This window comes from Malus sylvestris, chromosome 14 (assembly GCF_916048215.2).
Source record: "Malus sylvestris chromosome 14, drMalSylv7.2, whole genome shotgun sequence".
Classification (NCBI taxonomy): Eukaryota; Viridiplantae; Streptophyta; class Magnoliopsida; order Rosales; family Rosaceae; genus Malus; species Malus sylvestris.
The window spans coordinates 22,928,594-22,954,050 of NC_062273.1; the positions used below are offsets into that span (position 1 = coordinate 22,928,594).

At 43.0% G+C, this 25,457-nt stretch overlaps 3 protein-coding genes across 4 annotated transcripts; 1 reads left to right on the top strand and 2 right to left on the bottom strand.

The window, feature by feature from the left end:
* The first annotated feature begins 72 nt into the window (after window positions 1-72).
* LOC126599401 (CBS domain-containing protein CBSCBSPB1-like) lies at window positions 73-4,685 on the top strand. Of its 2 annotated transcripts, none has more exons than XM_050265778.1 (15): window positions 73-452; window positions 672-853; window positions 1,202-1,370; window positions 1,495-1,627; window positions 1,717-1,887; window positions 2,059-2,143; window positions 2,232-2,345; window positions 2,492-2,558; window positions 2,759-2,864; window positions 2,955-3,013; window positions 3,215-3,324; window positions 3,426-3,559; window positions 3,638-3,723; window positions 3,830-3,919; window positions 4,167-4,685. In XM_050265778.1, exons 2-15 carry the CDS (start codon window positions 717-719, stop codon window positions 4,350-4,352), a joined length of 1,647 nt encoding a protein of 548 aa, XP_050121735.1. In that variant the 5' UTR covers window positions 73-452; window positions 672-716; the 3' UTR covers window positions 4,353-4,685. The 2 variants fall into 2 exon arrangements, with proteins under 2 accessions (XP_050121735.1, XP_050121736.1); XM_050265779.1 differs by having other exon boundaries at window positions 74-452; window positions 2,065-2,143.
* Window positions 4,686-5,161: 476 nt separating this feature from the next.
* On the bottom strand, window positions 5,162-6,343 carry LOC126599124 (tabersonine-19-hydroxy-O-acetyltransferase-like). The gene has a single exon (XM_050265463.1). The coding sequence runs from the start codon at window positions 6,341-6,343 to the stop codon at window positions 5,162-5,164; it is 1,182 nt and encodes a 393-aa protein (XP_050121420.1).
* A 15,742-nt stretch (window positions 6,344-22,085) lies between these two features.
* Window positions 22,086-23,173, bottom strand: LOC126599125 (uncharacterized). Its single transcript, XM_050265464.1, has 3 exons — window positions 23,072-23,173; window positions 22,580-22,893; window positions 22,086-22,485 (listed from the first exon to the last, which is right to left on the bottom strand). Exons 1-3 carry the CDS (start codon window positions 23,171-23,173, stop codon window positions 22,143-22,145), a joined length of 759 nt encoding a protein of 252 aa, XP_050121421.1. The 3' UTR covers window positions 22,086-22,142.
* Between the last annotated feature and the right edge of the window lie 2,284 nt (window positions 23,174-25,457).

Genomic DNA, 25,457 nt, shown 5'->3' on the forward strand with positions numbered 1-25,457 from the left:
ACGAATTTCGAAGGGCCTGAAAAAAAAGCGCCAGTAAATTGGAGGTAATTGAAAATTTCTGTTAGAAAATCGTCGACGTGGGCGGTTTCGATTGGCCCGTCTTCTCATCTTTTTAGCTTATTGGAAACTCTCTCCCTCCCTCCCTCCCTCCCTCTCTGGGTCTCATTCACTCTCGCCGGTCGGTGTATTTTTCCCGGAAAATTTCACGGTTTTCGGACCAGATTCCCCGACCGCGAGCGTTTCAGTTTCCTGGGAAAATTCTCGAAGCACCGCCTCCAATTCCAATAGAGTCGCTCGTTAGCTTCGATTTCCTTGGCCTTGGACCTGGGATAAGATGTGACTCAATCAAATTCTGAATTTTCGTCGAGATTTTCGGATTCTGATTCTGAAGCAGTCTTGAATTTCGATTGTAGTAGAGGAGGAAGAGGAGGAGGAGGTTTTTTCTGGGTCCGGTGAGTTTATGTTTCTGTTTCTGTTTGGTTGCCGAGAAAATGGAAGAAAATTGAATAAAAGAATCCGATATTTTTCTCGTTTATTTGGTTGGGATGTTTGGAAATGGAGAAAACAAGCTGAAAATCGAAGATTGAGAAATTTCTATATTGGGAATGAATAAAATTTGGAAATTAAATTCGTGAATTGCTTTGAATTTTGAATAATTAATTTTGGCGCAGGGATTTGAAGAGGGAGAATATAAAGGTTTTTGATTGAAGGCGACGATGGCTAGTCAAGGCGGTTCTTCGAGGAGAAGTCTGTCATTGACGAACACATCGTTGCAGGACAAGAAGAAACCCTCTGATGCTAGTAACGGAGGCCCTGATTCTGCCCGAAAATCTTTCACAGCTTCTCGTTCAATGTGAGTATTCGACTTTCGATATATATATATATATATATATATATATATGTATATATGTATGTATATATTCAATGAAATGAAATGTTTATTATTTGAAAGAATTGAGGTTTTACATGAATGTGAGTTGGGTGGAAAACCCCATGATTGTGTATATGTAAAACAGTAAAATTTTATGATGGTTGATTTCGATGTTCTGATTAGAAGTTGGGTATCGGTAGATATTGAGGTTGAATCGATTTATGCTGTAGAGGACAGCTAAATCAATAGGCATAGGCATGTTCTGTTTGAAATTTTGTGCATTGGAATGAAAGTGACAATAGTATCCTATCTCTTTGCATTTGGTGGCAGGGGGCTAACTGGAGAGCGCACGGTGAAACGGTTGCGGCTATCAAAGGCTCTGACGGTACCTGAAAATACCAGTGTTCAAGAAGCTTGTCGTCGGATGGCTGCTCGTAGAGTCGATGCTTTGTTGTTAACGGACTCTAATGCATTGCTCTGTGGAATACTTACTGACAAGGTATGACTTTGAACTCAGTGTCGCATTTTTCAAGAAAATACCATCACAGAAAAACAAAGAACCCGATATTTGAACTCAATGTTGCATTGTTTTCTTATGCATCTATTCCTTTATTTGGTTCAAGGATATAGCGACAAGGGTTATTTCTCGTGAGCTTGATCTTGAAGAAACCCTTGTTTCTAAAGTTATGACAAGGAACCCGATATTTGTTCTTTCAGACACTCTTGCTGTTGAGGCCCTTCAGAAAATGGTGCAAGGTTAGTATTAAATGAGAGGCAAATTTACTTCTTGGCATACGATCTTATTGTGGCTTGCTCTTTCTACATGATGATTTCTGCATTTATAGGGAAATTCAGACATTTGCCTGTTGTGGAGAATGGAGAGGTCATTGCTTTACTTGATATAGCAAAGTGTTTATATGATGCCATTGCTCGAATGGAAAGAGCAGCTGAAAAGGGAAAGGCTATTGCTGCTGCTGTGGAAGGTGTTGAAAAACATTGGGGCACATCTGGTTCTGGTTAGTAGAGAGTTCAGTGTTTTCTTTAGAACTTTATGTCAGAGTCTTAAGATATTTTTGCAGTTTTGGAGGAATATCTGTGTTTTTTTTTTGGTAGACTTGCGTGATGACGAGTAGTCAGTTTTCTGAAAAAAACAATATTAACTTAATGCTATTTTTTCTTTTTTGGAGATGCAGGTTCCAATACATTCGTTGAGACACTTCGAGAGCGGTTGTTTAGACCATCCTTGTCAACAATCATTCCGGAGAGTACAAAGTAGGTAATATTTTTATGTCTGTTGTTTTATGTGGCCACACGCTTATAAAATTTACCAGTTTTGATTTATTAGAGGTTTGTCTTTCAGGGTTTTAATAGTTTCACCAACAGATACAGTTTTGATGACAACAAAGAAGATGCAGGAAATGCGAGTAAGCTCGGCAGTTGTGACGATTGACAACAAGCCACGAGGAATTCTTACGTAAGTTTATTGTCTTAAGTTTTTTAAAGTAACAAAATTACAGTTTTAACTTTTTCACAGTAATTCCATCCTTTTTTGGTCGCTGTGATAATCTTTTTGTTTCATAGATAAGTTGGATTCTAATCTGCGCTTTTGGTTCTTGTCAGCTCAAAAGATATCTTAATGCGCGTGATATCACAAAATCTTCCTCCGAAGACCACTCTTGTAGAGAAGGTACACGTCTTTATCAGTTTGGAAATCTTGTCCTTAGGGCCATTTTAATGAAAACTGCAAATGTATCCCTCTGTCCTTGTCTTATCTGTCCAGAAGTTGTAACATCTGCTAATTCCAAGAAGCTCTTCATTTTATGCTTGTATAATGGAATGAATACAAATAATCCAACCATCTCTGCATTCTTTTGATTTGATTAATAGGTCATGACTCCAAATCCCGAATGTGCTACAGTTGATACACCAATCGTTGATGCGTTGCATACCATGCATGATGGAAAGTTTTTACACATTCCTGTTCTCGACAGAGGTAAGATGCTGATAGTAAGAGTAATGTGTTTTGCTTTGTCAAGTAACATAAGACTATAGTTTATGATAATTATTGATTACCGGGATGCAGATGGAGCTGTAGTTGCCGTTGTTGATGTAATTCATATCACTCATGCTGCTGTGGCCACTGTAAGTCTAGTCCTTACCTACTGTTGGTTATTACAATTTTTTGTTAGCTATTGTACATTTTTGTCGTTCCTGCTGTGGCCGCTGTTTGCTTTCACAATCATCTTCACATTTCTGTTTTGCTTTTTTTGTTTAATAATCTTTTAATTGTTTCTTAACCTTGAGCAAGAAGAAATATCTTACATAATATTCGTTGCTAACCAGGTTGGAAATACTGCTGGAGCGAGTAATGAGGCTGCAACCAATATGATGCAAAAGTTTTGGGACTCTGCCATGGCCTTGAGTCCCAATGATGATGACGATGAGTCTCGGAGGTTATATATCTATATATGCATATGTTAGGGATATTAAACATCAAAAGTTTTGACCGTTTTTTCTGTTTGCATGTACTTATGCATTATAATTGCCATCTCAGTGAAGGTTCTTTGAAACTGGCTTCTGAGAGTGCAGTGACAGGGAGATCGCTTCCCTTTCCACCGTCCAATTTTCCAAATACGTTTGCTTTCAAACTTCAAGATAAAAGGGGCCGAATGCATAGATTCACTTGCAGTATGCTCCTTGTTCTAATTACTCATCAAATTAGTGTGACTAAATTTAGCTCTTAACTGAGTTTTCTTTCCTCTTCAGACATTCAGAATTTGACAGAACTTATAACCTCCATCATTCAGAGAATGGGAGATGACATTGACCGCAACAACCTTCCTCAAATTTTGGTATTTCATAGATTATAATCGTAAACATTTTTTATCTGTTTTTCAGTTGGGCGCTAGAGTTCCCTCATCCTAATCGTATTATTTTAATTGGTGTTGCATTCTGCAGTATGAAGATGAGGACCGTGATAAAGTTATATTGGCATCAGATAGTGATCTTGTAGCGGCTGTGGATCATGCAAAGCAAGTTGGTTGGAAGGTATGATATGTCTGTCCACATTTGCTAGATGCTTATAGAGGAGAAATATAGCTAAGTTTCCAACAGAATTTGATCTTAGTTTTTGGCTATAGATTTTCCTGTACTCTACTTATTCCTCCCCGAGACTCAAAATCTAGGCTGTGATCCCGAAATTATGTCATCTGGGACGATAATATACGTTTGTGATTAGTCATAGCAGGAAGTATGTGATGAGCTCAGTCTGACGTTGAAATGATCAACTCTGCAGGGTTTGAGACTGCATTTGGATTATTCAGGAACACGCAGTCGCCGGCGAAGGGGTTCAGCTGCAGGAAATGTGGATTATGCATATGCAGATTCTGCATGGGCATCAGCATACAATGCTGCGGCAGCTGGGGCTGCTCTTGCTGTTGGCTTAGGCGTTTTAGCGTACCTGAAGAGATCCGGTAACTGAGTGATTCATTTTTCTGTTTTGAAGCCTAGAGAGATTTTCCTAGAGCAGCAGAAACTCTCTTCCTGGGACCTCATTGAAATTGGCTGGGAGGGCAAAATCTGTGCTTCATACGTGCTTTTTATAGAAACTATACAACAACATACACAGGTGAAATTCACTTCTTCCTTTGCTGATTATTGATCGATGACATGTGTGACGTTTTTTTTCTCCTACGCGTATTCGCGCAGATTCATGAACTTGTGTTAAAAAAAAACAAAGAAGTAAACACTGCCACATGAAATGTACAAGTTTTCGGATTCGGGGAATTTGGATTCTTGATTTTCTCCTGTCAAACAGCTCGAAGTGCCATGTTGTTGTGAAGACTGTCATTTTAGGAACTTTTGTTTTGGTTGTCTATGATTGACATGATACATAACACGAGAGCTGTTATTGCCACTAAGAGCCGTCAAGAGCTCTCATAAATAGAAGAATAAAAGAAGAGTGCATGATGAATAGTTTGGTCTGTGGCGTGCTGATAGCAATTTCTTGTGATATTTAAGAAGACATTATTTAACTTCACTTAGGAACATTATCCAATACAAACTTAAAACTCAACGTCGTCTTCTACATAAACTCGAAATCTTAAGACGCCGTTCCCATAACTTGTTCACATTATTTTCCACGCATCATTTCTTGATTTTGCCAAACACAGAGCTAGAGTTTTCTACAAAGCCTAAATATATGGCCTGCCGGCATTGTAATCCGGTTGTGTGCAAGAGAAAAGAAAGTGAAACAATTTGTAGTGATTGAGAGTTAGTCAATCAAAGAGCTCACGAGAGTTCCTCAATGGGATTTGGGTTAAAAGTAGCAAATGCTAGTAACTCCTCATTACGCTCAAACTTTGCCATGTCTTGCTCTTCCAACGTCACAAAGGCCTCAATCCCATCCCCACTTCTTGTATCCATTAGAATACTGACATTCTTCCCCGCACGGCTGCCGATCCTCGCCCACACCGGCTTTCCCCACCCAAAGTCCACTTCGTATATTCGAAGCCTACACCAGCTGCTACATATATATTTAGCTGTGTTGCTCCCAAACAATTCCTTAGCCTTCTCCATGTGTTGCTTAATGCTCAAGCGCCATTCTTTGCCTCTAAACTTGCTCGCATATGTATTGCAGAATTCAGCCAAAGCCTCTTTCATTTGTCCCACGAAGCCAGGCAACTCTATCTCACCATCCTCCTCTAGTTTTGGTACTGGAAAGAACCAAGCCAAATTTCCTACAAAATTTTCCGGCAACGGAGGGACGAGCCTCGAACGCAAGTTGATATTTTGGCAAAGGACTGCTCGTCCACCAGAGGTTGAGCTTGCACACTTAAATAGTAGTGCAGTCACAACCTCTACCCTTGTAGGGTTTTGCACTTTCTGAGCAACAATGGCCTTGAGGGCGGCAATTTTTAGGGCATCAAATACAAACCTTCTTGTGGCAAGCTTCCCTTTATCATTAACATGTTCCTTACCAATCGGTAGGTCGTCCTGTGGGAACATTGAGGTTAAATCGAATAGAGGGATCACATGTTCACCTGAGTTTGAAGCCATGGCGGACCAGTCTTTGATGAACGTGATCAGGGTGGCCGCATCGCCAAGTTTGTGTGACATGCACATGCTTATTGCCATTCCTCCACACTCAAAGTTGCTAACCTGAACGGCAAGTAAAGTGCTCAGATTTGTGTCCTCCCATTGCAAATTGTCTGCAAATAAAAGGTCTAATGTTTCATTGTCAGGATTTCGGAGAACTTCTGACAACTTGGCATGGATTTTCGCTTCCAAATATGTCACTCCCTCATCAGTACAGTCAATATATTCTGCATCTACGATCCTTCCAGCAAATGGGTAGTACAAGGCTAGTGTTTCCGAGAGAGACTTCTTGAGCAGATTGGATTTTTCAACAGCACATGCGCCACCCGCAGGGTTGTAGAAAAGAACCACCGGCACGTACATACGACCAGCCATCTTATTAAAGTAGCAGAAGTTGAAAGTTCTTAGGTGAGATGGAGTTGGAGAGGAGGGTTTGATGATTTCTCTAGATACTATTTCGAGTTCCATGTCTTGGAATTTCGACAAGGAGGAGGAAGAAGAAGAAGAAACCCTAAAGATTCCGAAACTCAGAGGTGAATTCCAATGAATTCATCGCACCGCATATTTTGATGTTGGTGTTTTTCTACACGACCCAACCGCGTTTCCTGGTGGCAAGCTCTCTTTATCTTTTTTTTTTTTTTTTGGCGAACTGGAATCAATATCAACCGGGCAAAGATGCCAAAGATACAAAGAAGCCTACCCGAGGCAAAAGCAAGCAGCAACAACTAAGGAAAAGCAACAACTAAGCTCTCTTTATCTTTTCATATATATATTCATATCTTAAGCTTTTGCTATTGGCTGAAGCCACCCATCAATCTTGACTAACTTATAATTAATTATTTTCTCCTGTTCTCTTGTGGAAAAGTTCGCAGTCAGTGTTGTATACACCAGTCAAGCTAGTTGAATTTTCAAATGTGCTGCACTGGCAGAGATAGTTAAGGCCTAGGAGGGTTTTTTGACCCTTCTCTCCCAATTTGCTCAGAGGGTTGAACATTTAATTTTGTAATTTCATTCTTTGCCTCTTAATCAAATAAAATATATTTAACTTCATGTTTTCATACTCATATTCAATTATTTTTATTCGAATTCGTATCAAGGTATATAGGCATGATTGTTTTTCGCTATTGTTGAAAAACGTCACCTGCTATAGTGTAATTAATTAAAACATAATAATATCAATGTTGTAAACTAAGAATATATTTTATGCTAAATAAGTTGATACTTATGATTATTTCTTAAGTAAATTTTATATGAAACTCAAGTTATCATTATTTTATAGTTACTTAAAGTTGACCCTCAACAAAATTTATGGCTCTTCCATGTGCAAGTCTTATATCAACTCTTCTTGCTGAACTCTACTTGTATCCTTCCCGAATCTGGTCTATACATGCGGAATTATCATCAAATATTATTGTTGGGACGTCCCGAATCTGGTCTAAGCCATGTACACTCACGTGCGGCCTCATAGAGGGTGAGTTTCTTGGCATGGTTCGAAGATGTAGCAACTAAAATCCTTTTAGTAGACCTCCAAGAAATTGTAGTCCCACTAATGGTACATAACTCATCTAAGATTTGCTCTGTATGGGTCGGATAAGTATCAGTATCAGTATCAGCATAACCAACAAGACAAAAATCAACTCGAGGACCAAGAAGAGTGGCAGCAACACTCAAAGTTGAATGGCAATAAAACAAGCCCAAAAACTATTTATGTTCAATTTTGAATAAAATAATTTTTAACTGCACAATTGTTTGGGCCCAAAATATCAGTTTGGGCCGAGTATAGAATTATTCTCGGCCCGGAAGGCCCTACGACAAAGTTACCATGGATCGTTTGGTTTGTGGGCTTCCGAACCTGGGTCGGTTAAGTCATGCTGCAAGACGAATCGAATCTTGGTGCAATGAGGAGTTTCAGCGAGATTAACAACCCGTAAGTGAATCCGGTTCGATATAGGACTGGGTTCAAAAGTATAGTGAAAAAGGACTGGTCGAGTTGGAGTTTGATTGGGAGAAGAAGTCCTAATCCGGGTAGGTTTTTAACTCGACCTTGAAGGTATCCGGTGCTATAAATAGAGGAGGCTGTGCATCGTTCGAAGCCCATTCGAATTCAACACACAACTGCCCTGCGCAAACTCTCTCAACAACTTTGAGATTTTTATTTTCTCTTTTCGCTGACACATTTTCCGTTGGCATCAACAACATTGTGAAAGCAACCGGTGATATCTTCAGTCGGCATAGATAGCTCTGTCGCCGTAGAATCAGCCGATCTCGCAGTATCTTACGTTGGCATCAATAGCATTGCGGCGAGGACGGTTGGTTACCTATCCAAGTCTCGGTCGAGAAGGATTTCCGAATCCTTATTGATTGAGGTCATCTCGTTAGCCTTCTCGTCGAAGCGAGGTGTTACAGCCTACTGAGCTCGGCGCATTGTACGCCGAGTTATTTTATGATTGGATACTCTCAAGTAGGATTTAGAGTTCGGCATTCAGACGGCCGAACCACGTTCACTATTAAGACTCATATCTGCTTTGAGTATTTGTGCCCTTACACTTTGGTGTCGATTCGGCGTGAGTTTACTCTGACGAATACCATCACTGTGACCGAATCCAACGACGACGATTCGTGAACTTCGTAAGAATAGTAGCCTTGTCTTCAGGTTCGAGAACCCAAGAGGCCGAGACGTGTTCCTTCCTCGGTCGCAATCGCAAGACGCAGAAGTCAGCCGCGCACCCAACGCAACATCAACAAATTTACTCCTCGGTCGATGAGTTGGCATGCCCCGCATTCATCGAATGACGTAGTTAGCTTATAGATTACTTGGCCAGCGTGCCACGTACGCTTGGTAGTTTTTAGGGTCAACATTTTGGCAAGCCCAGTGGGACCCAATGCTAAACTACGAAGTTCATGCCAATTGAAACGCGATCGGTAAAAAAGAAAACAGCTATGGGAAAATCAACAGCCGATTTGCCAATTCAGAACATAGGACAAAGTGTGCCGCAGGCACAGAATCCCATTAGCGCCGTGACACCTGAGTCCACGAGCGTGACTCGTCGAGAAAGGGAAGTTAATCTCGGCGGTCAGTTTCGCAGTCTTGAAATCCTTAACAGGAACACCTGCGTTCTCAATGAAGGGATAATGGAGGATTGTGACGAGGATGGTGGTGAGGCATCTGATCCACCAACAAGATCGTTTCTTCGAAAATGACTTGACGAGCAATCTCGGACGGTTGAACAGACATTTAGTCGAGGAATAGATAAACTTCATGACGTGATACGCAATACCAGTGAGGCACAAACCAGATTACTCGAAATACTGGTTAGTAAGGTCAGCGACGGTAGGTCTTTTGATCTTGGCCAGCACTTGCCACCAAGAAATAATCTATTACCAATTGCATCGGTCGAGTCAACCCCTGCTCGGCTCAAACCAATTAACTTGGAAAAAAGAGAAGGATCAAATAGTAGGTCAGACGGATCCGACCAGAGAGTGGAATCAACACCCGTCGATATGATCGAGGTCCAACGAATGATTGATTCGGCCATGAAGAAAGGGCCGAAGTTCCCTAAATTTATACATCCGTATCCAGCTTATGTGGAACAATTCGAATACCCTAGAGGTTTCAAAATCCCAGATTTTAGCCTTTTCGCCGGAGAATCATCTTTATCCTCGTTGGAACATGTGGCTCGTTTCACCGCGCAATGCAGAGATGTCAATGGCGACTTTCATAAGCTGCAACTGTTTAACTTTTCGCTGACCGGTTCAACATTTGCTTGGTATATCAACCTCCCACCGAATTCTGTCCAAAGCTGGGAGGAGTTGGTAGAGAAATTTCATGAGCAGTTTTATTGGCCAGAGATGGAAATGTCAGTATCCTCGTTAGCAAGGATGGCTCAAGCATCCGACGAGTCACCAATGGATTATCTTACCAGATTTAAATCAGCCAGGAATTGGTGCTGAGTACCTTTTCCCGAAGTCGAATTCGTCAGACTCGCTCTGAATGGTCTTGACGTAGAATACAAAAAGAAATTCTTGGGGGCAAACTTTCGGGATATGTATGAACTAGCCCAGCATGTCGAGCAATATGATTATTTGCTCCGTGAAGAGAAGATCTCGAAAGCTCCATCCAGAGGGACGGTCTAAAAAAATCCCACTGTTAGTTATGCATCGGCCGAAGGTGAATGCGTTAGCGTGGACGCAAATGAGATAGTCATAGATAAGCCATACATTTGCAAGGCACTGACTCAAATTGACGCTAAGGAAGTCAAAACCCGCTCGGCCCCTGAAGAAACAATGAAAACGTCAAAAGTCTATACTTTTGATATTACAAAGGCCGATGCAATTTTTGATCAATTGTTATCAGCGAAGATCATTAAACTTCGGCCTGGGCATACCATTCCCAAGGCCGACGAGCTTAAAGGAAAGATATATTGCAAATACCATAATTCAAGCAAACATACGACAAATAATTGCGTCGTGTTTCAAGACAACATCCAAAGCTGGATTGGTAAAGGCAAACTCAGATTTCCGGAGAAGAAGATGAGTGTTGATATCGACCCATTTCCCACGACAACAATAAATATGGTAGATGCTCACCTACCTAGGGACAAAGGAAAAGGGAAAGTAGAGGTCGCTACACAGCAACATTCTCTGAATAAGAATTCTCGGCCACGTTTCAATGCTGATTTTTGTTCAAACAAACCACCTACAGCTCTAACGGGACCCGCTATTGTCAAGCCCATGACAGGTTACAACACTGATGAAGACAGTGGGTCGTCAGTTTTATGCAGCAAATGTAAAGCAAATGTCAATACCGAGCCAAAGGAAAAGTCCTCTCCACCTATAATGGAACAACATACAGCTGCAACACAGCAAAATGTGCTCAACGTAGGCCAACATCAAGGGGTTTTTGATAGGCTCGGTCCTAAAGTACGGGTGGAAGAGACACCTTTAGTCAGATGGCGCCTCAATTTTGATGCTCCGTTTTATGACGAAGATTATTACATACGTAATTCTAGCAGCTTGGAATCATCGCAGAGCCAAAAAACTTTCAAACCTCCCAAACCTCGAGACCAACGTTGGTATACATATCACTCTTCGAAAGGTGTCTACATTGCACTGTCCAAATCCCAGATACGTTAGCACCAAAGAATAGATTGCATGGCCCGCCGACGGGCAGCCCAAGAAACTTCGGTCCCTAAATGGCGGTCGAAGGAAACAGTTGCCAATAACGATGAACGACCATCTCCAACGATTATGACAGAGCTGGTTCAAGGGAAACGGCTGGTCAATCGAGATGTCGAAACCACGTTTGAGGAGGCTGATAAACGGATCAAACTTCTTCTTCAGCCTGGGGAGATGAAGGCACGCTTCGAGCATTTCAAGCAAGAAGCTGAAAGCAAACTGCCATCGCCAACCACACAAGCACCTTTGATAAAAATTCGGTGGAATTTACATCCACTATTCCTCGGGAAGGCCTTGGAATATATGAGAGAGTTTCATAAAAAACATTCGGCCAATGATCTATATGGTTTGCCGAAAGCATGTCAAGATACAATCGATCTTGTCCTAACTTGCCCGGATGCCGAGCGAATTATTCAGAAGACCTCAGATCCAAGATTGAAAGCTAGGTTCCAGCACATACAAGAAGCTCGAGTCCTTGGTTTTGAAGTCAACCCATACACTGATATCGATGCAATCGACCTTCATTTCGCAATGGAGGACCTTCAGTATTTACGATACCATTTCGAATTCTTTTCGGCTGTTTCTCTCTTCGGCCTTACGGCCGATGAAATAACACGAGTCGCACAGTTGGATGCCTATCTCGACACCAGGGATGCCCGTATAATGTACCAAGAGCAAGCTCGTATCCTGGTACCAATCCCAGGCACACTTCCGATCTCAGACCCATCTGAGGCACTTACGTAGAACCAACAGGCTACCGAAGAGACATCGCGGGAACAAACCATTGAAGAAGAAGCAGATGAGTCTCTTGGTACAACTCTGACGGAAGTGGATGTTGCAGTCGGTGACCAGGAAAGAGAAGAGGCTGAAGAAGATGATCGTAACCTGATGGGCCTGTCAGTCCTGGATAACATGGAAATCAGTATGGTCCATGTTTTGCCTGCTGATTTTCAGTCGAGCACAGCTCAACCGAATTTCCTCGATGGCGACGTTGTTACCGAGGAAGCCGGTCATATTGATTTTGTAACTATTGCTGAAGTCGAGTCGACAACAAAAGATGACAATCTCAAGGCAGCTTTGGCTGAATTGTTTCCTCGCTCCTCATTGGCTAAACTTCATCATTTGAAGCCATTGTATGTAACGGCCCATATCGAAGGGTATCCAGTATCCAAAGTTTTTGTCGACTGCGGAGCCACCGTCAATACCATGCCTGTAAACGTCATGAAGGCATTACGTCGCTCCAATGACGAACTTATTCCTTCTGGGATCACAATGAGCAGTTTCGTCGGAGATAAATCCCAAACCAAAGGGGTGCTTCCTTTAGCGGTAAACATTGCCGGCCGTAATCACATGACCGTCTTTTTCATTGTCGACTCCAAGACCGAGTATAATGCACTGCTCGGTCGAGACTGGATTCATCAAACCAGCTGTATTCCTTCATCATTATATCAAGTGCTCGTCTTTTAGGACGGAAAATCGGTCATTGTTCACCTAGTCGATAGCCAACCCTTCAAAGCTAACATGATCCAAGCACGGTATTATGATGACCACGTCGGCTACATCACCCTACAAGGTTTCAATGATGAAGGACGGCCGACTTGGATTTCTGTTCAGAAAGCTATCGAGGTTGGCACCGAGACTGTTTACTAGGATTCGACGAGACTCGGGTTAGCTAACTTCATCCCTGACCCCGATGTTTGACACCGATCGGGAAAAACATCGAGCCGCGGTTTCATCTACTATAGAACGGCTGCTGGCTCATTGGTATACTATATCTAAGCAATCAAATTTAGACGTCAACCTCGTAGAGTTCCTCGCCGAAGGAGATAATGGTCCTGTCTTATCTCTTGACAAAGTTCAAGCTGCCCCGGCCGAGCTCGAAGACAATAGGCCCCAAGTCAAGGACCCATTGGAAGAAATTAATGTTGGGACAGCCGATGACCCACGGCCTTTATTTATTAGTGCTTTGCTTCCCCAACCTATGAAAGCCGAACTTCGTGCCCTACTTGAAGAATTCAAAGATTGTTTTGCTTGGAGCTACCACGAGATGCCTGGCTTAGATCGCACTCTCGTCGAGCATGAGTTACGTATTAAACCTGGGTGTAAACCTTTCCGTTAACCACCTCGACGATTCTCGACCGAAGTGCAACTCGGTATCAAGGATGAACTGGTTCGGCTTTTGAAAGCAGGGTTCATTCGGACAGCTCGATACGTTGAATGGTTGGCCAATATCGTTCCTGTTTTAAAGAAAAGTGGTGCATTGCGCATTTGCATCAACTTCAGAAATCTGAATTTGGCAACTCCCAAAGATGAGTATACAATGCCGATTTCGGATTTATTAATCGATGCCGCGGTGAATTACGCAATCTTATCTTTTATGGATGGACATGCCGGGTACAACCAAATTTTCATTGCCGCAGCCGATGTGCACAAGACTGCTTTTCGCTGCCCGGGGGCATTCGATACTTACGAATGAGTTGTCATGCCATTCGGCCTCAAGAACGCCGGCGCCACATACCAACGAGCAATGAACACCATATTTCATGATTTAATTGGAACCATCATTGAAGTCTACATCGACGATGTTGTAATTAAATCTAAACGTCGGCAGACACATCTGGATGATCTCCGACAGGCTTTCCTCCGTATGCGTCAACACAACCTCAAAATGAATCCTGCCAAATGTGCCTTCGGTGTGTCGGTCGGTAATTTTCTCGGCTTCCTCGTGCATCACCGTGAGATTGAAGTGGATGAAAATAAAGCACGCGCAATCATCAATGCTCCACCTCCAATGACGAAGAAACAACTACAGTCCTTACTCGGTAAGATAAATTTTCTCCGCCGACTTATAGCTAACTTGGTGGGTAAAATGAAAGCGTTATCTACGCTTTTGAAACTTAAGGACTCATATAAATTTGAGTGGAAAGACGAACATCAGGCGGCGTTTACGCAAATCAAAGTCTCCCTCACGACACCACCTGTCCTTGTCCCACCCCGGCATGGTAAGCCTCTCAAGCTATATATCTCGGTGGCCGAAGAGTCAATTGGCTGCCTCATCGCGCAAGACAAAGATGTCGGACAAGAGCAAGCTATTTTCTACCTCAGTCGAAATCTTAATCAACCGGAGATCAATTATTCCATCATCGAGAAGCTCTGTCTCGCCATATTTTTCATCGCCTCCAAGCTTCGACATTACATGCTCCCGTCGGTCACACAAGTCATTGCCCAAACCGACGTCATCCGCTACATGCTCACCCGACCAATCGTAAAAGGCTGAATTGGGAAGTGGACAATGACATTGTCCGAGTTTAGCTTGCAATACGTGCCCTAGAAAGCTGTCAAAGACCAGGCACTGGCTGATTTCCTTGCTCAACACCCTTCCCCCTATGGTTTTGGGGGCACCGACGTCGAAATCGGCATGGTTGAAACGCGTGATAACTACTGGACGATGTACTTTAACGGGTCAAGTACTTCATCATTCGCTGGCGTCGGAATTGTCATTCAATCCCCAAACCACGATCGTTGGTATTTTTTGCTCAAGCTGGATTTTGAATGCACAAATAATCAGGCTGAATACGAAGCCTTTATCATCGGCCTTGGCATCCTTTATAACTTGCGGGCAACCCGTGCCCTCATCCTCGGCGACTCCGAACTTATGATTAACCAACGTAATGGATCTTTTCGATGCATGAGTTGTACCCTGGCACCCTACCACATGGTCGCCAGCTATTTGGCCGAATCCTTCGATGGTATTACATTTGAACATATTTCCCGGATCCATAATACCAACGCAGACGAATTGGCTCAAATCGCTTCTGGTGCACAACTCCTGGGGGGCAAGTTAGGCCGAGAAATACCCGTGTTACGACAGCTATACCTGGCCTTGGTTAACCAGTAAGTCCTCCGACGCGACAACGTGATACGCACCAGAGTCATGTCCTTACCTTCGTTGTTAGACCGACAAGACCTTATAGATGTTTGCGCCGTCGAGGCAACACCAGATGATTGGAGAAAGCCCATTATGTAGTATCTTGACAATCCCAATGGCAAACATAGTCGCAAGACAAGAGTTCACGCTGCAAACTATGTCACGTATCAAAACGAGTTATACCGAAAGGGTGATGATGGTCTAATACTGCTATGCCTCGGCCCCCAAGAGGGTGCTCAAGCAATCACAGAAGTCCATGAAGAGGTTTGCGGAGCTCATCAGTCCGGACGTAAAATGCGGTGGTTGCTTTGACGACACGGTTATTTTTGGCCAAGAATATTAAAGGATTGTATCGAGTTTGCACGAGGGTGCATACAGTGTCAGATTTATGGTCCTATACAACGGGTCCCGGCCGAGTCATTACATTCGGTCACTAAACCATGTCTGTTTAGAGGATAGGTCATGAACGTAATCGGCAAAATCAGACCATCTTCCGGGGCTGCCAAGCACGCATGGATACTAGTAGCAACCGATTACTTCACTAAGTGGGTCGAAGCAAAATCGTATGCCAAGCTAACGTCTAAAGAAGTTTGCGACTTTGTGGAAGAACACATTGTGACCATATTCGACATACCAGAAACGATTATCACTGACAATGGCACAATCTTTACAGCCGAGAGGTTTAAAGAATACACGGCAAGTTTAAAAATTTAGCTTGAACAGTCTACACCATATTATCCATAAGCAAATGGGCAAGCCGAAGCAAGTAACAAAGTGTTGATCGGCACTCTCGAGAAAATAATAAAAGAGAGGCCTGGCATGTGGCATTTAAAGTTAAATGAGGCTTTATGGGCATATCGAACATCGCTCCAATCGGCGACTGGGACAACCCCGTATGCACTAACCTACGGACACGACGCAATGTTACCAGTCGAGCTAAGCATAAATTCGTTACAAATAATTGAACAAAGTAGGTTGTTCAGTGCCGAATATAATCAGTCCATGAGACAGGAGTTAGAAGACTTGGAAGAAGCGCGACTCGATGCTTATAACTTGCTGATGGCACAAAAACAAATTGCCGAGTGAGCATACAATCAAAAGGTCCGACAGAAAACATTTGGCGAAAGAGAATTAGTTTGGCAAACGGTGTTGCCCGTAGGAATTAAAGACCCTAGGTTCGCCAAATGGTCGCCAACTTGGGAAGGGCCTTTCGTCATACATAAGGTTCTCGGCAAAGACGCATATCATCTTAAAGACCGGATTGGTTTAGTTCACAAATTGCCAATCAATGGGAAGTTTTTAAAGAAGTACTATCCGGTCACATGGGAAATGCGGGAATAGAAATTCATTTCATTAAGGTCGATAGAAGAATACACAAATTGAGTTGGTCGATCAGTTTACAGTTAAATAAATTCAGGGCGAAGAAGGAAAAAGAGTGCCGAGAAGAGCCTTAAGCTCCAGCCACCGCACCTCGCCCATTATGACTTCGGTCTGCCAGTTCTTCTTGTCCATCTTCAACTGCTCGATTCATTTCGTGCTAGCTGCATACTCGGTTAGACAATCTTTACCGCCCGACTCGAAGTCTTTCGCAAGCTCAGAAGCAATAGCCGACCTTCTTTTTGCCAGTTCGCCTATTTGACGGTTGAGGTCGGCCAAGGCTTCCTCTTTCGCCTTTAAAGCATCGATCTTCGGACGAAGAGCGTCTTGGACGGCCATGGCAGCTTTTAGATCTTGTTCAGCCCGAAGAGCGTTTTCAAGGACACTAAAAGTCTCCCGAACTCGCTCTAAGGCAGACGACGCCTGAGCGATGGCCTCGACGTTCATTTGACCATCTGTGCCGATGTTGTTTAGGCAGGCACCCAATAAATCTAGGCCTTTGCGTTCAAGGACTTGCGACGCAGAGAGAGACAAAACTTCTTGCACCCGAACCAGAGCAGTTGAATCGGTGGGGTCAGTTGTAGGGGCCGAAGAGCCAGCCGCTCCAGTAGTACTTGACAGGAGGTATTTAAACTCGACTTCCCATGAAGGCTGCACATGAAACTCAGCTTAAGCTCAAATATATCACAAAAGAACATAACAAGAAGGTTTTGTTTTAAACCTGCCGAGAGGAAACTTCTCAGGTTCATTGCTCGAACCTAAAGAACTTAATGGCCGAGCCCAGTGCCTTAGACTGTTCCTCAATTCACGCGGCCGATGAAGGTTATCTACATTCGATGGTCATGGATGCGGCCAATAAATATAGATAACACCCTTCGGCGCATAGAATTTTTGATGAAAAGAGTGGGCAGGCACCTGACATTTAATATTTTCTTGGTTTAGAGCTCTAAGAGAAAAATAACTAAGGAAAGCAGTAGGGGTACTTACGAAGGCCGACGTGGCTTCTTGGGGAGGAATGGTGAAGTCCTGGTTCTGCAGATGAACGGATGTTACCGCCGTCACTTCTGGCTCTACGGCAGGTCGTTTACCACGATCGACCGCAGAAGGGCCGATTGCGACAGCTGCCTCGGACGCAGGGAGAGGTTGACTGTGGGGTTGAGGGCGACCCGCCAGCAAAATCTCGTCGCTCCCATCACTTTCCTCTGGTTCGACGGCAGGTCGTTTACCACGATCGACCGCAGAAAGGCCTACTTGGACAGCTGTCTCAGACGCAGGAGGAGGTTGATTACGTGGTTGGAGGTGACCCGCCAGCGGAATCTCGTCGCTCCCGTCGCTCTCTTCTAGAACGACTGTCGCATGTTTTAGATTTTTGGGAGGAGTTTTCTCGGCCAGGGGGGCCGTCTCTTCCATGACAGGTGTAGCGGCCAATCGTGGCAAACGACCAATGGAGCAGTCCTTGGCCCGGTCACGACTGGAGGGTCAGGATGAGCCTTGGGAGCTTGACTCATCGGGGTCGGTTTCATAGCCGTTGAGATACGTACAGCTGGGGCGGAAAGAGAAATGTCGGGAGTGGCCGTTCCCGACGTTTGGCTGGAAATGACATGAATTTCTCGTTGCCTTTTGTTTGCCAATTTCTTGACGTGTTTGGTAAGACGAGAGACTGCGGCGGCCATCTCAGTCTCCTGTTGGGGTCGTTTGCTCGGCTGGGAATAGGGGATTACTTTTTGCTTGGCTGCAATTGCAGCCACCGCTGTTTCCTTTTTCGACGCTCGACCGCCTGAGAATTGAAAACCGAGTCAATAACAATAAGGATATAGATATATCCAAATATATAGAGCAAGCTATATACCTTGGGTAGCCTCTTTGGGTCGGGGAGCAGGAGCCTTATGGGGACGATCACCGAAAATCTTGTTAATGACATATTCGACCGGTGCGCTGCTCTGAGTATATTCTTCCCACCAATCACCGAAGGTATCGGTACTAAGGGATTCTGGAGTGACCGGTCAAAGACGGAATTTTCGGCATTGCTCTTAGAATTCTTTTTTGGCGTTGTGGCATTCCTTCTCTGAAGAATCGGGTTCACGTCCGCGACTTAAGATGGACCGTGAAGAAAGAAGAGGGACCGGGCAGCCTTGGAGGTAGCCAAGCTACCGAGTGAGGAAGTTGGGATGATACACTTCCCAACCCACTCGGCGACCCTCGTAGACGAGGGGTAGGTCGCGGGTAAGCACGAAGGACCCCCAGGATTGACGAAGGTCAGCATCTTCATCCGCACCCCACGTTGATGTAGGAAGCTTGATCGACGAAGGGTATTCTCGACGACGACAGATAAGGAACTCGTCATTAGAAAGATCGTCGAGAGCGAAAAGGTATCTGAATACCTCTTCAGCTTGGTGAGGGGGTGTTGGCCGAGAACCCAGCTGAGGGCCGAACGCTCCCGTAGGTGAGAAATCGGTAATCTTTGGCCGAAGAGATGCAAAGTAAACTTGAAGCCAGAGTTGAAATACCCAGAGGGGACCACTCTGGTACGGGTCGATCTTATGTTGGGTTGTCTCGGCCAAGCATCGTAGGAGATGGGTAAGAATGGCCGGGCTGAGTGCCAGAATGTGACCGCTAGCTAGGGCTTCGGCCACTGACATGTTCTCGACCAGACACTTATTGGATTTGGTACAACAAATACCAATAGAAGAGGAAGGCCTCGTGTTCTCCTTCTCACAGAGCCTCATCTTCTCAACCGACAAAATGGAGATAAATGGTGGTATAGTTGAAGAAGTTCTTATGAATTTTGTGAACCTCTTCTTTCGACGGTGCTTGGCCTTCACCACTCAGCGTCTCAAGGGCCTGCTTGTTGAAAAGCGCCTTCAGGTCAAGGTTCGATGGGTACCCAGAGAGGGTAGCATCAACTGGGATTCCAGTCGGGGAAGTCCCCAGGATGGTAGTAATGTCAAGGATGGTGTGACCTATGGGGCCGAGAAGGAGGACCATGGTGTTGGTGGCCGAACACCAGAAGCATAAGACCGCTAGGAGGAGCTCCTTGTCCATAATAACTTCCATGGATGAGAGGTGAATGGCGTCGTAGATGCCTAGGGCTTTCCATTGCTCACCAAAGAGTTTTTCTATTCGTGCGACCCAAACTGCCCAGGCTGTAGTGGTCGAAGGCCATGAACTTTGTGGCCTTGCCAGGTCCCACTTCGACCATTCAAACCCTTGCAGCAAGGGTGATAGGCAATGCTCATTGAGAAGTCCGATGATGGTTGGTGGTACTGCCGCTTTGAAGAGAGGGCCCAAGATTTGGTAAGGGGTGCTCATGTCACGGATGGTTTTGATCGAACTTCGATCAATAATTTTCTGGCATTGGTCACATTCCTTGGAAAGCTTGGAGATGAAATAGGCCATTGTATGAGGGTTGAGGATGAGACGAAAGGAATTTTTCTGGGTTGGGGGGTTTTGAGACAAAGATCTGGAAGAAAGGGATTCACCGGAGAATGAGGGCAAGAGATTTCAGAGAATTTGAAAGTGTAAGGTGTAAATGAGGGAATTTTGGTATTTATAGGAATATGGAGGGAAGGCCAATCGTTTGAATTAAAAAAGAAGGGTAAAATCGACCAAAGAATCCTCTAATCATTATGAACATTCAGAGAATCCAGTTGAGAAGACCGAGGGTTTCGTGGCTTGGGGGGCGCACGATTGCGTGTGGCGGCGAGATTTATGATGAAAGATGTTTGGCGTCTACACTATGGTGAATGGTTCGCGGATCAAGGCGGCATGGTGGTGCTCAGCAATAAGGTCATGATGGTATGACGGTTCAGAGGGCTGCACGTTTTAAAAGTCATCATTAGGGATTAACCGTGTTAAAAGATGCCACGTGGTGTATTGGTCAGCAGGATCAAGATCGTGCAATCGTGCTCAATAAATACGCCTTGGAAATAGAGTATGTGGATTCTAAGTATTAGTTTCGCTTCTTCAAGGTCGGAGCTCGACTAGAGAATTCAGGCCGAGGACCTCAGAAGCGAGGGGGCAATGTTTGGGCCCAAAATATCAGTTTGGGCCGAGTATAGAATTATTCTCGACCCGGAAGGCCCTACGACAAAGTTACCATGGATCGTTTGGTTCGTGGGCTTCCAAACCTGGGTCGGTTAAGTCATGCTGCAAGATGAGTCGAATCCTGGTGCAATGAGGAGTCTCGGCGAGATTAACAACCCGGAAGTGAATCCGGCTCGATATAGGACTGGGTTCAAAAGTATAGTGAAAAAGGACTGGTCGAGTTGGAGTTTGATTGGGAGAAGAAGTCCTAATCCGGGTAGGTTTTTAACTCGACCTTGAAGGTATCCGGTGCTATAAATAGAGGAGGCTGTGCATCGTTCGAAGCCCTTTCGAATTCAACACACAACTGCCTTGCGTAAACTCTCTCAACAACTTTGAGATTTTTATTTTCTCTTTTCGCTGACACATCTTTCGTTGGCATCAACAACACTGTGAAAGCAATTGGTGATATCTTCAGTCGGCATAGATAGCTCTGTCGCCGTAGAATCAGCCGATCTCACAGTATCTTTCGTTGGCATTAACAGCACTGCGGCGAGGACGGTTGGTTACCTATCCAAGTCTCGGTCGAGAAGGATTTCTGAATCCTTATTGATTGAGGTCATCTCGTTAGCCTTCTCGGCGAAGCGAGGTGTTACAGCTTACTGAGCTCGGTGCATTGTACGCCGAGTTATTTTATGATTGGATACTCTCAAGTAGGATTTAGAGTTCGGCATTCAGATTGCCGAACCACGTTCACTATTAAGACTCATATCTGCTTTGAGTATTTGTGCCCTTACACTTTGGTGTCGATTTAGCGTGAGTTTACTCTGACGAATACCATCACTGTGATCGAATCCAACGACGACGATTCGTGAACTTCGTAAGAATAGTAGACTTGTCTTCAGGTTCGAGAACCCAAGAGGCCGAGACGTGTTCCTTCCTCGGTCGCAATCGCAAGACGCAGAAGTTAGCCGCGCACCCAACGCAACATCAACAAATTTACTCATCGGCCGATGAGTTGGCACGCCCCGCATTCATCGAAGAACGTAGTTAGCTTGTAGATTACTCGGCCTGCGCGCCACGTAGGCTTGGTAGTTTTTAGGGTCAACAACAATATACGATGAATGGACATGATTGAAGAATCTCTACAAAGAGGATCCAGAGAGTATCCTCATTCTTGAATTAGTAACCAATGCAAACCAACAGCCAATCATAGTGGAGGTCTTACAAGTAAATTGTAGATCTCCTCCTTCGTATTTTCATCGTCTTCCAACGTAGCAAAGTGTAGAACACTTTTGATCAAAAGACAAAAAAAAGTAATGAATCAGCAACAAAGGCTAAAATATTATAAGAGATATTGTGGGATTAAAGAATAAATAATTAATATTATCAGTGCAAAAGTTTTAGCAAGAAATATAGACAACATAATAGGGCTGGGTTCGGTTCTGATCGGTTCGGTTTTTTGCCAAAACCGAAACCAAACCGAAATTTTGGTTCGGTTCGGTTCGGCCCAAATTTTTTTCGATTTTTTTCGGTTCGGTTTTTTTTCGGTTCGGTTTTTTCGGTTCGGTTTCGGTTTTTTTTCGGTTTTTTTTTTTTTTTTCCTCCAAAAAATGCAAAACAACCACAACATAAGATAGACCCATCAAGAATGCAAATAGAAGTGCATAATCATTCAAGCCACGAGAAAGGCTCTTTTGTTTCCTTGATCACTCTCACAAACTCTGGAAGCCACATTTTCTCTGCTTCTTTGTGCATACTCTGGATCATGTTGCTGGTCGCTTTCATGGTCATCGAGTTATGCTTCAGATCAGGCTCCGGTTGGTGGACATACCAAATCCAATTCAGCCTTCGGTTCAGAAGCTCGTATAGCACGGTGTGCGTCCCAGAACCTAAGCCAAAGTACAAGCATTTCCCAAGCTCAGGGTATTCCCTTCGGATGCCGGTTAAGGTTTCTGAACTCTCATTTCCTGTAAAATCAAGCACCCCTCTCCATGCGCAGTAACCCAAATACCTAACAAAACACACACAATATCATGAATCACAACACACTACAAGCTCCAAATATGAAAATTTTCATGAAAAAGTTGACACTTGACATAACAAACCTCAGTTTATGGTCAGGGACAAAACTTTGGCGGATCGAAGAGAGACATCCATCCGCTGCAACGAGCAAATCACCGACAATTTCGATGATTTCATTAGTCTGATGGGATGAAGCCTTCACTATAACTGAAGACTTGTCACTGGAAATGGAGAAAGATAGGAAATGGTGACCCCAAAGAAACAGGTTTGGTGGTAATGCATTGTACAGAAGGGCATGCAGGTCAGCCCAATGTGCTGCTCTGCAGTTGAAATCCTCATCTCTAGTTAGCGTCCATTTCACATTATTTGTCAACCAAAATTCTTTGAAATTACTATTTTAATCCTCTCATCAAAGCTAAACAAAATAAAAAACACTGCAACTTAATAATTACATACCACTCAAATTTTCTATTTTTACAAAAACCTCACAACCAAGTAAATGTAACATATCCTATATTGGAAGTTTGATTTATAAACTTCACATAAAATGCAGAAATTGTTGACAGTTGATTTACCTGCCCCTTACTAACAACAGGGCCAAGCCTGCAACCTTCTTCCATAGGATCCGAAATCTTGATGAGTTTGGTCCAGTCCTCAAGCCTGTTCACAAACTCCATAGCAATGCTTTCCTAAAGTCGAAATGCAAGGGATTAATTAATGCTCTAGTAAATATCTATGTTTGAAACAACCATAACAAAAAGAACCCTAAGTTCCAAAGCAAAGTGCAGCTCCCAGCCGCCGCCACATCTATAAACTTTGAGAAAAACCTTCTAGAGGAGCATTCTCTGGAATTGCAGGTTGTACACCTTCTATAGCAAGCCAGTGACAAACAATTCCAGTATCAAGCGGTGCTTTTGGTAAAGGAGCTTCAATCACCTACAGTCAAACATAAATATGGAAAATGAAAAGGAAACATACAAAATCGAATAGAAAGTTAAATCAGATTGCTCAGTAAGATAGACCCAAAAAATTGCTCAGTAAGATAGACCCAAAAAATACAAAATACAAAATCGATGTGAAGGAAGAAGACGAAGCGGAAGAGCGGCGGAGTTGGGAAGGAAGGAGAGAGGGTCCAGAGTACAGAGGAGAGGGATAAGGGAAAAGGGTCGCGGCGTCGTGGGTCGCCTGAGAGATTGAGAGAGACAGAGCGATTGAAGTTGAAGACCCAGCGAGGGAGAGAGGAGGCTCGGCTGCGCTGGGTTAGGGTTACACTGGAGGAGAGAGGAGGCAGGGAACGAGAGAGAAAGGAAGGGAATGAAAAAAAATAAAAGGTATCGGTATGGCTGCTAGGGTTAAAGGGTTTTGTTAAGTATAAGTTCTCCAAAAAAATTAAAAAACATCTACATCCTGGAGGTTCGAACCCGTGCCTTGGGGCTTGAAAAGGTTCACCGAAACCAACTTAGCAACAAGGTATGTTTTGTTATGATTGTATGACTAAACTATTTATAATATTTACAAAAATAATTAAATATATATATATCGGTTCGGTTCGGTTTGGTTCGGTTTCCGAACCTCAAAAACCGAAACCGAACCGGTCAGATTCGGTTCGGTTCGGTTTGACAGTTTTGGTTCGGTGTTTTTTCGGTTCGGTTTTTTTCGGCCTCGGTTCGGTTTGGTTTTCGGTTTTTTTCGGTTTTCGGTTTTTTGAACCCACCCCTACAACATAATCCTCCAAATAGTTTTTCTACACTTCTTTGATCTCGTAGTTTTGTGCCATTCTTTTATGTTTACATTCTCCTAAAACAAAAATTAAGAGCAAATTTGTGCTGATAATGCGTTGAAAATAAAATATAGATAAAGAGAGAGTAAAGAGAAACATAGAGAGCTAAGAGAAATTAGGAGGAGAATTCAAAGTGTCATTTTTTCTCATTAAAAATTTATTTATAGGTGTAAAATTTACATAAAAAATGTCTTAACTACTTAAATAGTACATAATAACCTCAAACACGATTAATAATATTTGGCTTCTTAGCAGGAGAATTCAAAGTGTCATTTTTTTTCTCATTAAAATTTTATTTATAGGTGTAAAATTTACATAAAAAATGTCTTAACTACTTAAATAGTACATAATAACCTCAAACACGATTAATAATATTTGGCTTCTTAGCAAAATGGTTATTAAGATTGGCATAATTTTTCACTTTGGTCTTTGAGATTTGAAATCGATAGAACTGGTCCCAGAGTTTGTGTACCATCAATCATTTTAGTGCTTTTGTGAAACTCTCCATTAAATAAAGATTAAATGACAAAAATACTCTTAATTTTTGTCTAATCATTTAGACCCATTATTTATTAAATTGAGAGTATTTTTGTTATTTTGATTCTTATTTAATAAAAATTTCACATAATAGCCAAAATGATTGATAGTGGACAAATTCCGAGACCACTTATATTGATTTAAATCTAAGGGACCAAAGTAAGGAGTTATTCTAATTTAAAAAAACCATTTTAGCTAAAAAGCTATAATATTTACACCACCATTTGCTTTAATCATTATTAAATTGTAATCATTATTAATTTTTAATTCCACATGAACCACATCTTGATTACCTTAAATCATGGTCCGTCAACATGATTAAGGCAAATTTTAAAATGATGAACATGTCGCGTAAAGTCACGCATTCACATTAACATGTTAAATATTTTATATGCTATTTCCCCCCACCACCTACGACAGTGAAAAAACAAAAACGAGAAAAAGAATAAAAAAATCAAATCTCACCTCACAGACTCACAGTGGCATGCTATCACATGCATAGCATTATGCCATTATCACAATCTTAGCCAATTTAGCACCCACCAACTTTTGTACAGTGGAAATAATGGAATCTGAATGTTTTGAACGTGTATTTTTAATACAACGAATTAAGGACTTACGAGTTCGAGTTAAGTCACTAATTA

Coding starts and splice junctions, on each gene's coding strand:
- LOC126599401 (XM_050265778.1), top strand. CDS start 717: ATGGCTAGTCAAGGCGGTTCTTCGAGGAGAAGTCTGTCATTGACGAAC. Junction 2,346..2,491: donor AAGCCACGAGGAATTCTTAC/GTAAGTTTATTG, acceptor GGTTCTTGTCAG/CTCAAAAGATATCTTAATGC. Junction 3,724..3,829: donor ACAACCTTCCTCAAATTTTG/GTATTTCATAGA, acceptor TGCATTCTGCAG/TATGAAGATGAGGACCGTGA.
- LOC126599124 (XM_050265463.1), bottom strand. CDS start 6,343: ATGGCTGGTCGTATGTACGTGCCGGTGGTTCTTTTCTACAACCCTGCG.
- LOC126599125 (XM_050265464.1), bottom strand. CDS start 23,173: ATGGAGTTTGTGAACAGGCTTGAGGACTGGACCAAACTCATCAAGATT. Junction 22,894..23,071: donor CTGTTGTTAGTAAGGGGCAG/GTAAATCAACTG, acceptor TGAGAGGATTAA/AATAGTAATTTCAAAGAATT. Junction 22,486..22,579: donor GTCCCTGACCATAAACTGAG/GTTTGTTATGTC, acceptor GTGTTTTGTTAG/GTATTTGGGTTACTGCGCAT.